Genomic DNA, 12,332 nt, shown 5'->3' on the forward strand with positions numbered 1-12,332 from the left:
CACAGTTCTAGAAATGTTTTACTGCCAACAATTCAATTTTTTTTCCTGTCTAACATTAAAATATGTGATGCTTTGTCAACTGTACAACTGAAATAAGAAGTTATGATGAGCTTCAAAATGGTTTTTGGTTTGTTTTCTTTTTTCTTTTTTTCTTTTTTCTGTAGTGTCTAGCTTTTCATCCTCCAGGGTGCTGAGCAATGTGACCTCAGTCACTTCTCAGTTTAACTTCTGTATGTGAATAAGTCCATTGAAATACAAGTTCCCATGTGCATAAAAAGAGGTGCTTGTTTAAATGCTGGCTGGGTCAGAACCATAGTGCTCAGCACACTGAAGGCACAGCCTATGTCACCTATTTGGCATTTTTCCTGCCTGAACTTTTACTTTCATGACTTCCTGCATGTTACTGAATTAAAAAGCAGGTTTGTTTTGTATTTGACGCTTCCTTAGAAAATAATTTTAAAAACATTTTGTCAATCATTCTCTAAAGCAAGATTTGTAAAAAGTACTCAGCAGTGGCTTATGAATTCCACTAACTCTCTGGAGCCCTCACTGGCTGTCAGGGCAGCACAGCTCAACTACCAAAACTCAGTAATGTTAAAATTGCCATAGAAGACTATCAACATGTAACCTACGTGGAAACGTTAACTGTTAAAGATCAGTATATGTCCACTACCAGCAAATGCATATACCAAAGACAATCTTTGAAAAGGGTGGTTTCTAATGTGCTAGATATGCTTAAAAAATTGCAAGAAATACTGCGTACAATTCCAACAGACTCCACTTTTCATTCAGAATAATCACAAGTTCTTCAAGGTCTCCCTAGTTATACCCATAGCAAGCTTCAAGATCAAAGGACTGAATATCAGTGATTTCTGTCACAAAACCGACTGGCTCTCCAGCTGGTTACTTCAGTAATCTGGTCTTGGGTACTACATACTTTTGTAACAGACATCAAAAATTTCCCCACAGACATCAAAAGACCAAGTACCAGTTTGCTAGTTTTAAACATTCATAATCGTAAAATAATGAACCTACTCCTGAAGCTGTAGTTTTGATCTTCTTAGCAGTAAAGGCTTGAGGAACACATTTTGAAGAAAAAAATAAATAAGGACACGGAAATTAAAGAAAAATGGAATACAACACAACATCGATTTATCAAAGATGCATGATGCCAGGCTAATTTCATAGTTTATTTAATAAGATAACTGATTTTCTAGACAAAAGAAATGTGAGAGACATAAGCAATTCATGTGAAGACAAGAATATAATACAGACGGGACTAAATGACCTTGGAGACTATTCACTTCTGTATTCAATGACAAATTGTAAGGTGACATTGTAGGAACATAATTTTTTTAAAAAGCTGCTGTGCACTGGCAGTACCTCAGCTGGAATATACAGTAATAAAGGACAACCAGAATAGCAGACCTACAACGAGAGCGCCATATGATGCAGGTATAAAATGTGATTCTAGGACCTATCATGTAGGCTATTCCAAGCTGAGAAAAAGAAAGCACTACTGATACTGTACAAGGCCTTGCTTTTATCTCAGGAACAATATTATGTCAGTTTGTTCGCTTGTGTTCAAACAAAAGTGATTTAAAGTGGAACAATTAGAGAAAAAGGCCAACAGCATGACTAGAGGCTGATATGAATGTAAGAATGAATGCATCAAAAGCTTACCTTAAGAATGTAAGAATGCATGCATCAAAAACCTACCTTATGAGCAAAGATTAGAGAAGGCTGGCTTTTCTAGTTTAGCTAAATGAAGGCTCACAGTAAGATGGCTGTCTCTTTATGCACTAGAAAAATAAACACTGGGGATGGAACAAGAACTAACAGTGCTGGCACAAATTGTTACAAGAAGAAATGCACATAAGCTTGTCATGAATATGCTTAGACTGGAAACTAGAAGTTTTATAACCATTACAGAAACCAGGCACTAGGGCAGCTTTCTGACTGGAAGAGCAAAGACAAAAAAATTAAGTTTCTAAGCCAGAGTTTGACAAGTTTCTGGAGAGGATTTTGTATGTTTTCCTACGAGAAAATAGCACTAGAGCTGACAACTGACGAGGTCCCTTCCAGTCCTATGCTCTTATTTCCTTCAAAGTAGTCTTGATGTTTTCGCCATGGTGATATTTACAAAACAAAGCTACAGAAAATCTACTCAGTGGTTTTTAAGCATTACAAATATCTGAAACCTCCAAGCTTTGAAGAGCATGCACTCCATTAGCTGGGGAATGAGTCTCTCTAGTGTGAACTGATATGCTTATGGAAATATTCTGGTTTCATACATCTTTAAAATGCAGTTCTTGAGAAATCATTGAGCAAATTTGTTTAAACATGATTGATTAACCAATCTAAATATGCAACACCTAATGAGGATTACATATCAAAGTCAAGTCCCAGACTTCAGGGCTTTTGCCATCAGAAAAAAAAGCTTTATTAGCCCTCAAATAATATATTCTTCCTAACAACCCTCTTAAATTCAAACACAGACGGGATTTTGTTCAAACTTTCAAAAGAAAAAAAAAAAGAAACCAAACCAACCCACAATTGGATGAAGACCAGACATAGTCTGAAAGCTTAATGTTTCAGAAAGTAAGGAGTACATGGAAAGAAGGCATTAATGGAAACGGTTTTGGAACTCTAAGTACAGAGGATGATATCTAGTAACTGCTATAATACTGATTCTGCACTGCCATTAAACTTAATCTTCGATGTTTTTATTGCAACCTGACCCACTATGACATCTCTAAAGAAAATTACATTGTACACTACTATTTCAAGAAGTCAAACTTAGCTAGTCATCTGGGCCATAAAATAGCAGATTACTCCGTCAGGCTGGCTAAAGCAACTAGGAATAAAACTAGATTTACCAACCACATTATTTTTATTAGGAAATGTTTCAAAGCAGACATAATCCCAAAAGACCTTAGTCTCATTCCATCCAAAAATACACAACAGAGAGCAGCAAAAACATGAACTGCAGTATAAAGTACAATTTGTAAATGTGAGAAAAAAATACAAGATGTGCTGCAATGTATCATCCTATCAAAGCAAAAATGAATTAACATAGAAGCTGAAAAAGAAAGTCTTCTACATAATACATGTATTAACAATTTAAAACTTTGTTATAAGTTGTGACATGTTAATAGGAATTGCTTCATTGAATCTCTGCACATCAAGATTTAGTCTGTACTCCTTTTGCTCTTTAAAACTGCAAGCTAATATAGGTGTACTAAATCACAGCTAGAGAGTAAAACCTCCAGAACAGGCAAAAGTTAAAAACAGTATCTTTAACAACAATATTCCTGAAGAACTCTGGTACATTAGCGCTACATGCATTTTATTTTGGATCAGAGCCACAGAACAGCTAAAGCACTGCTTCTTCTGTAATCATTCTAAATGTGGGGAACGGCTCATAACAGTAACAAAAAAGCCCCAACAAAACCAACCAAAAAAAACAACAAAAAAAAAAAAACAACAACGAATTTACTTGGCAGTCTTAACACTTCTCAGCAATTCCTTGTACCATCTTGTTTTCTAACAGGTATTCATGCATACATAATATATAGGTCTTTGTAGATCTGGAATGAAGGAGAAGTAAGTGGTTTGATAGCTAGAAAGGCAAGTTTTAAATTTTAAATACTGCCAAAGTAGGTTAGATGTGCGATATGTGTTTTATCATCTAACCAAGCATTCATGTCTTTCAATTTTAACCTTTTTTTTTCGTAGGCAATATGATCACCTCAGGCAGTCTGGTTTAAAGGCTTTAGCCAATGTAAAAATATATTTAAATTAGACAGGCGTTTGTTACTTTTTTTTAAAGACTTAAATACTGTCTGTATTTTACAAAGGTGGTTCTATTATGCTGGCTGCATCAAACACAGAATATTAATCAGACTGTGAAGCTCCACTAATTACCTGCCACATTTCAGTAACTTAAATTTTGTTAAGTGGCATGGCCACAGATATCGCATGCATAATTTGAGTTTTGAGTCATTTCCCTTTTCTTGTCTGATTTTATTCTACACAGGAAATGACAGGGTCATTTGGAAATTACTGCAGTGAAAGATCAAAAAGGAAACCTGATTGAGAACACTGTTATAATTGCCTGTGTTAGAGAAAAAATAAAATCCAATGAGTTTACAGTCCATCACGGTAAGATTTCTCTGGAAAACACATACCAGGTTTTCTCTAAAAGGGTATCCATTACAACATAAAGTACTGCTATTATTTGTTGAAGCTGCGTCTCTTAAAGAAGCAGGTCTTCTCATTAGGCTAGTTGACTTTTATTCTGCAGGTACTACTTTTGGCACACACAGCACAAATTTACTCACTGAGCTAAAGCAAGCCATTTCATTTGAAGCAAATTTCAGTTAAAGCAAGTTATTTCACTGACTTGTCTCAAAGCCTTTATTTGCAAAAGGAGATAATACTGTAATTAAGGTCTTGGAAAACCATGGTTCTTTGTTATTTTGACAAATCTGACCATTACAATTTACAGTCCCCTATTCCAAAAGGACAGACTTTGGTTGCTGGTGCTAAAAGAAAACTTTTAGAGATCAGCAGCACTCAGCTTAGAGTAAGGATCACATCCAGCTGAGGACTATGGTGTGCCTGCATGGGCTTTTTTCTTTTTTCTTTTTTTTTATCAAGATGTTGATCTACATATCAAGACAGCACTCAGCCTTTCAGCACAGATTTATCACCTACTTTCACCATGTAGATTTCCCAGCTGATCTCCTGCCTAGTTCTGTTCCCTGAGCAGATGCGCTGCAGAGCATGCAATTCCAGGTACGCTCCTGCCATAGCCGACCCCACCAAACCACAGCAACCTCATTAACTCATCAGGATTTCAGCTGATAGTATAAGGGACTGCAAACATAGAAGGTAATGCTTTCCTTTATGGATAAGAATTTCTAAATATTATGAAGTTGTAGCAAAAGAAGTCTATGTTGGGTTCACCTCCCATCACGTTTTAACACATAAAGCAAATGCAAATACCATAAATTTGTATGTGTAGCTTCAATGCCTTAAACTGTTACTTATTGGAGAACAATGCATCACCCTATCAGAATAAACTCTACTGGAATATGATTATTGATTTTCTTGGGACTGCAGTGTGGCTGGACAAATTAAAGACTTTCTGCCATGTAACTCAGAATACAAAACAGATGGATAAAACTGAACAGTCACATATGTAAGAAAAGGCCACAAAAGGCTAAAAATTGTCATGAGGATTTTCATGACAGTTATAACTGTAGATTGCACTTGTTATTTTGATGGATCGTCACCAAAATAATTCAAAGAAACACATTTCTGCCATTCCTAGTAGAGGTGGTACCTTCAGCAGAGGTGGTTCTCTCCAGCAGACAGACTGTGCAGAGCAAACGTTCTTCTGTGGCTGGGACAGTGTACGCTGATCTCAGCCACCCAGAAATGGGTTTTAAGAAAACACAAACACATTTCATTTAAGCTAGTCTACAACTGATAAGATGAATTACTCAAATTTACACAAGAAATCACTTAATCAAAACCTTATTAAAAATAATTTTGCCAATTAGGAAGCACTAACCAGCCATTGATCTGATTGGCTTATCTAAAAAAATAACCCTAATGGAGTAAAACTGAAGTCCTGCTCTACTTATGTAATGACAGCTTTGTCACCAATTTCATCACAGTTGGAATCGTAATCCATCTTGCAAATGATGAGAATAATTTCCAAATATTTGCATCCATATGAAGGAAAGTCCTTTTTTATAATACTGTTATTTGAAATAACACAAAAAGAAATTATCATTTGATGATGAAATGAAACATCATTTACATCACCTGCTTGAAAGAAAATTTTCCAGTGGATTAATTTTAACTTCACTGTGTACTGATAAACTAAAATATAAGTGCCATCAAAAAAATTCCACTACCATGCCTCTCTGAGCAACCAGTTGTCTCCTAATATAAATTATAAATGTAAATCCTTTTCAATGTATTTTAACATATATCCTCAAAATGCACAGTCAGGCTAAAGAAAGGTTTATTTGATTAATTGAATCTGTCCATTTGATTGAAGACCACATCCTGCACCAATGCATGTTCCTATGGTTTTTTTCACATATAAGTTAGAATACACAACAAAGTTTACAGTCAACCATTTCACTATTATTAATTGAACACTTTCAATATGCTGAGTTTCTAGCTAGCTTGTTTCCTTGCCGTCAGTATAATTAACTGCTGGAGAAATGAAACTCTTTACATACACATGCGTACATAAAAGGACTGTGGTCAGACTAGGCTTGGAACACAACCTTTTCTGGTTTTGATTGCTGATTTTGAAAGTCAGACTCATGCGTTGCTAATTGAAATTACATGCATCTACTTATAAATACATACACAAAAGTATTCCTGATTTAACACAACTAACATCTTAACCAAGCAATGCATTTACACTTTTTTGAAATCCAAAATTAATTCTGACTATAAGGATCAAAACATCTAACTTGTATTCTTTAATCAGCCATTTTAAGCTAGCAATACAGTAACGTTGACATGAAGTTGCTTTGAGCAATATAAAACATATGCTACAGTGCATTCATTAAATAACTCTGCATAATGAGTTCCATCTATATAAATGACTTACCTCATTACTTGTCACAAGTTCTTCTCTCGGACTATGGAAGAGGTATTCATACAGTTTATAGTGTTTAAATAAGCTGGAAAACAAGAGAATATAGTACTATTACACCTGTAAATCTTTGGAAAGGTAATCATATTAAAAATTCTGTTAAAACTAAGAGTTACTCTCCAGCATGATAATACTCCAAATTTTTTAAAAAATTGGTTGTTTAACCTCAAGTACAAAAAGCAGAATATTTAATTTACAGCATTTACTATCATATGGCCATTAAAAATACAGGAAGATACTTCAAAATACATCCGCTCTGTAATTATGAAATAGAACTCTGACAAGACAGTTCTGCTCTGAAAAAAGTAATAAACAAAGCCAAATCAGCTTTCAGATTCCTGGATGGACTGCAAGTCTGGGGATCAAGTTGATCCAAAACAATAAAGAATGGAAGCATTTATTCTCTCAAGGTCATGTTGCAAAATCACCGTAGTATTTCCTCAAATTAAAACTAAAGAACTAGACTGACACGCTGGAGTTTTGCGCATTACAACAAAAGTAACTGTAAGTAGATTTGTCAATGCCCTAAAATATTTATCTGCCTTAAAACATATACACCTTTCCTTTCCACATGTTTTAAATATTTTTTCCTGTTCCCTTTCCTAATGATCAATGATACTGCATTTGTTTAATCAAAGGTTTGGTGTTTCACAGACCATCTGTTACAATTACTTGCTCTCTTAAAATCACGATACAGAACTTCTGGCTTCTTCCACATCATTTTGACGTATGATTTAAAACATAGCTCTGTGATTTCATAGCAAGTCCAGGTTGAAGAATGATTACAAGAGTTTATCGCTCTCTGCCTGATGTACCCATGAAAGACACAGCAATATTTGAAGGGAACAGCTGTAACTGGTTCCTGTGCTTTCCAACTAAGGACAGAACAGAGGTTCCTTACTTAAAAGAGCCATCAACTGGGACAGCAGTGCCTCTTTGCTTGGCACTGGCAAGGCCACAGCTGGAATACTGAAGCCTGCCATGAGGAGGGCTTTGAACTAGATGGCCTCCAGAATTAGATGGCCCTTGCAACCTCAATTTTTCTATGGGTCTATGAAAGTAACTAGTATACCCAACAGATGTAATTATCTAGCTAAGGCTAAAGACACTCCTACTAGCAGCAGAATATCATGCTAATGCAGTGGAAGCATGGTTACAATACCAGTGCCTGGCCACACAAACCAGCATGGGCTGCTCCTTGAGACATGGTGCTCCCTAAGCCTCACAGGGAGCCAGCCACTGCAGGTGCCACCCTGGCTGGCTGCCCTACAGCACGGAAGCTTTTCTCTTGCCCAGCTGCCTCACATCCCCATATGGCTGGCAGAAGGGCTCAACCAGCCAGCTGCATGCAAAGTGAGAGGCTGCTGTTGTGAGGCACAGGTATCTGAAATGAAATCCTGGCGCTGGCAAGTAAAACACAGAAGCCAGCTGTGGGAGTCGGTGCTCAGTACACACACTATTTTAACTGGTTGTCCTTCCCTTGGTCATCATCAGTGTTTACATGATGCCACATGCCACAGTACAAGAGGTTCCATGGAATACTGCAAACCAGAGAGGATTTGCTTTAATTTCAGCCCTGAAAGTGCCTTCTAATGTACATCAGTGGTTCTTCTAACCCATGAAAGCAGCTTGGAATTAGGAGAATAAAATGGTGGCATGGTCTGCCTTTCTTCAAAGACAACAGTACATCTTCCAGTAGTTAGTCAAATGTGTCTGTGAAACTTTCAATTTTTACCCAAATGGGCACTGACATTTTTGCCCATATGTACATTTCCTAATTTGTTGAGAAGTATTACTGCAGTCTCATTGAACATTTGGTTCTATGTGCCATATAAAAGTTTTATTCTACAGTTACACTTAATTCAGTCATTCAATTACCATTAGTTAAAAAACAACTTTTTTTACCAACTTGCAAAAGAAATTTGGCTACCGTAAACTACAAGCTCTCTTACTCCAAACAACGCAGGCAATGAATTAAGTTGTTACAATACTTGCCATTTCATTTGCAGTACATTTTTATTGCACTACTTGACCAAAGAATTCCTGCCATGATTCAGTGGAGATACAAGAATGATGTTTAAGCAGACTTCAGGACTTAACCTGGAAACGACTCACACCAATTTACGAAAATACATGTGCCTCCTCACATACACACCTATTATTTGGTAAAATTCTAACAGGGATTATTTGAAATAGAAAAAAAATATTTTAATGAACGTGACAGACACACAAGAAATAAGATGTATCTTTCAAACTGCACTGGCAGAACTTCACATTTCAAAGTGCCTTGGAAATGAGCCAGATTTACAGCACCTAAAAATCAGTTCTTCCCATCTAAATGTGTTACGTATTTCTTATGGACTATGTTGCAGGTACAGATAATTTATAATATTCCCCAAAATACAAGTTAGCACTTTTAGCAATTCTGAATTTCATTATTTTTAAACAGAACTCTGTTCAACCTGGCACCCTTAATCCTGCATCAAGGAAAGAATTCCTCCATTTAACACTCTTTAAATCAAGTCATGTAAATGATACATCAGAATTTATTTTGAAACAACAGTGTAGTTTTCTTTCTTTTATCAGACATCATATAAATGCTTTTGTTTGTTGTGAACAATTAAAAAAATCTATACCAATGTCTTTAGCAATTACTCAATTAAAATTTTACCCATGCAAGTAAGATTAAGAACAGACCCCTCTTAAGATGTCATATGAGAATCTGAAGGTGATTAACAATGACATACTTCCCTACCTCCACTGTTTCCTGAAAGAAAATGTCAAGAGCTATGTGGATGTGTGTTTGCCCAAGGAGACTACATAAAAAGATGATAACTGTCACCTTTCACCAAACCTGAAGGTGTCATTACAGTTGCTGCACAGTCTGTGCCAATGTGGTTAAGTATTTGTCCTCAGTTCCATTATTATCCCCTGGGTTTATATCTCATCTGTAAAAATGTGATCTGAACTAAAATATGTCATACTACCTTGAGCAGGAAAGAAGCTATAGGCCTATCATTTAAAATTAAGCAAAAAAAAAAAAGTGAAGAACAAGGAAAAATATTAAAGTAATACATTAATTTGAATTGTAATAAAACTAAGTCAATCTATTTCTGAGTTCATAAAGGTCAAAGTACACCCAACGTAAGTGTGCTGATTCAGTTCTTATTTAGAAGAAAAATATTCAAACTACTGAAATTACTGATTGTATGAACTGGACACATATAACAGATTTCAGAGTATGTGTATAAATCCATGACTTTGCAACAGCACATACTTGTAATAAATTGAGCAGTTTGAGCTTACATATTCAGTGGAAAAAGTACCATTCTGCTGCAAAAGTCTTGTGGCTTGATTGTATTCCTACCCAGTTAATACTTTGGTGATAGTAGGATGGAGCACCTAATCTCTTGAATTAAAATATTGTAACTGTGTAGGAATTACTTCATGGACAAGATATCTCTGAACGGATAATTTACGCAAGACCTATAGACATGGTATTTGGAAAGAAAATTTGTTCCAGATAAATACACAAAAGGCTCAGGCAGGAAGGGAGAAGTAAAAGAAGCTGAGTGAGACAACTTAAATGCCAACTTTCCTTTTAGTTTAGGGCTAGTGCTTGGCAGGACATTGGTCTGCCTTGACTACAGAAATTCGAGATTCAAAGAGATGTTCTCATTTCATACAGGAAGAACCTGAAATTTTTTATATTTTCCATAAAAAAAAGAAAAAATCAGAGAGCAGGAGAAAGAGACATAGCCCAACTGTAAGAGAAATTGCCTGTGATGGGTTTAAATCTCCAGTCTGAATTAGAGTACCCTAAACTGGAAGGCTATCAGCCATCCTACTATTTCTGTCCATCTTCAAGAGGAAATACTTTCCTGCATCCAGGAAAGCACTCTAAAAGAACCTTTTTGACTTGTTAAAAGTTTTTCTAGCAGTCATGACCTCACCTTTTTATGCCCATCTGCCACAAAACCTCGCTCTAACCACTGCTCAGGTCAAAAAATTGGCTGAAGGGCTACAGATGTAGTACAGTGTATGAGCATAAATTACAATAGTACCTTTCCAATTTGCCATCTCTGTATCCCCAACATTCATGCATGATACAACAGCTTGAGAAGCATTCCATCTATCATGTAGTGGAATCAGAGATAGCTAAGACAGTGGCTATACTCATCTATGTTATTTCAGTGGAGAAAGGTCTGTATACATTACTGTATAGTTAAGACTTTACATGGAGAGGTATGATTGGCTGCTATCAGATCCTTTTTCTCTTTTTCTTCAGATACATAATTGAATTACTGCTGTTTGTATCTCTTTCTGTAACTGTTTAAAAGCTGAGACCTGTCACAAAATCTTTTCATGTAGATACTGAACTTTTCCTAATTTTGAAATGCAACATTTTTATGGTTCTTATATGACCATAAACTTAATAATGTAAAGCACATAACTTTAAAACATTTAAGAAGTCCACTACAGCTGTAAAGGCCAGAAAAATAAAGTTATAGACAAGACCTAGGATTTTATTCAGCTGGAATGTAAAAGTAGAATGCTTTAAATCAAGAATATTCTCTATACACTACTCTCCCCCTTTTCTTTTTTCACCCGAAAAAAAGCCCAGAAGGAAGTTTTTCAGCATAATCTCACATTTGATAAACTTCCAGTCTAAATGTATTTAGTGGGCTTTGACATCTGAAGCTAGATCTGTACTTCTACTTGCATATTCTCTCTTCTTTTTAATGTTTTGAAGCGTGGTGTGTGCACTTATGTTGGCATGTGCAGTATTAACATATCCAATTAAATAATATTAACTTACTCTATCAGCCGTTTCCACACTCTGTAAATTATTCAAATAAGAACAGATCCTGTAGAAATAAATACCTGATATTCAAATAATCAATGACTGCTTTGGCTTGCTCGATGCTGAAGAAATTCAAGTCACCACTGCTTTCTGTATTAGTTTCTCCTGTTCCAGCCATTGCTCTTCCAAGTTCTTTTAAGTTGTCTCCTAAGCTCATATGTTTGTCTGCAAAGTAGACCCAAATAACAAAACCTACATATAAATATGACAGGGTGGGGTTTTGGTTTTTTGTGCTTTTTTTTTCCTTTTAATTACAAGACTTCTTGAAGTTTAAGTAGTAATGAGCCACACAGAAACTTAAAAGCAACAGCACTCATACATTTTTGTCTGTTGCCATTATTCTTGTCAATAAAATGTGCATTAAAATTCCATCACAAAACCACCAATCCACCCTCATAATATAAGGATGACAATAATGGGTGTTTAAGATACTACAGCTTGGCCTCTTTACTTATGCAGAGATAACCACAGGTAGAATAGTATGTAAATTTAAGATGCTTAATATGTTTATCTTTAAAATAAATTTATTATACTTTATGTATTGTAAAATATTGTTCTTCTGACTGTGTCCATATTAATGGCTTATCTTACATAAATCATTAATACAGGAACAGATATTAAAATGGGTAAACAATTTTTTTTAAGTGCTTACAGTCATAATTAAACATTAATATGCATAATACTCTGCATTTATCCTCAAACTTGGAGACATTTTTGCACACTCCCCCAAAATAGATAATGACTTTACTATTTTACCCTGGAAGTCAAAACCTAATGCCA

General features: G+C 35.6%; 1 protein-coding gene across 2 annotated transcripts in view; it reads right to left on the minus strand.

Annotated features, from left to right (window-relative positions):
- The window catches only part of CABCOCO1 (ciliary associated calcium binding coiled-coil 1), a 55,845-nt gene that overhangs the window by 29,235 nt on the left and 14,278 nt on the right, over positions 1-12,332 (minus strand). For both annotated transcript variants that reach the window (XM_061448953.1, XM_061448962.1), the window contains exons 4-5: positions 11,573-11,717; positions 6,644-6,716 (exon numbers count right to left, since the gene is read on the minus strand). In XM_061448953.1, the coding sequence (XP_061304937.1) occupies positions 6,644-6,716; positions 11,573-11,717 (218 nt within the window). The remainder of the gene's footprint in view (positions 1-6,643; positions 6,717-11,572; positions 11,718-12,332) is intronic.

The sequence above is a fragment of the Pezoporus flaviventris genome, unplaced genomic scaffold (assembly GCF_033815535.1).
Source record: "Pezoporus flaviventris isolate CSIRO_AGI_PZ_B2104156 unplaced genomic scaffold, CSIRO_AGI_Pfla_v1 ptg000001l, whole genome shotgun sequence".
NCBI lineage: Eukaryota > Metazoa > Chordata > Aves > Psittaciformes > Psittacidae > Pezoporus > Pezoporus flaviventris.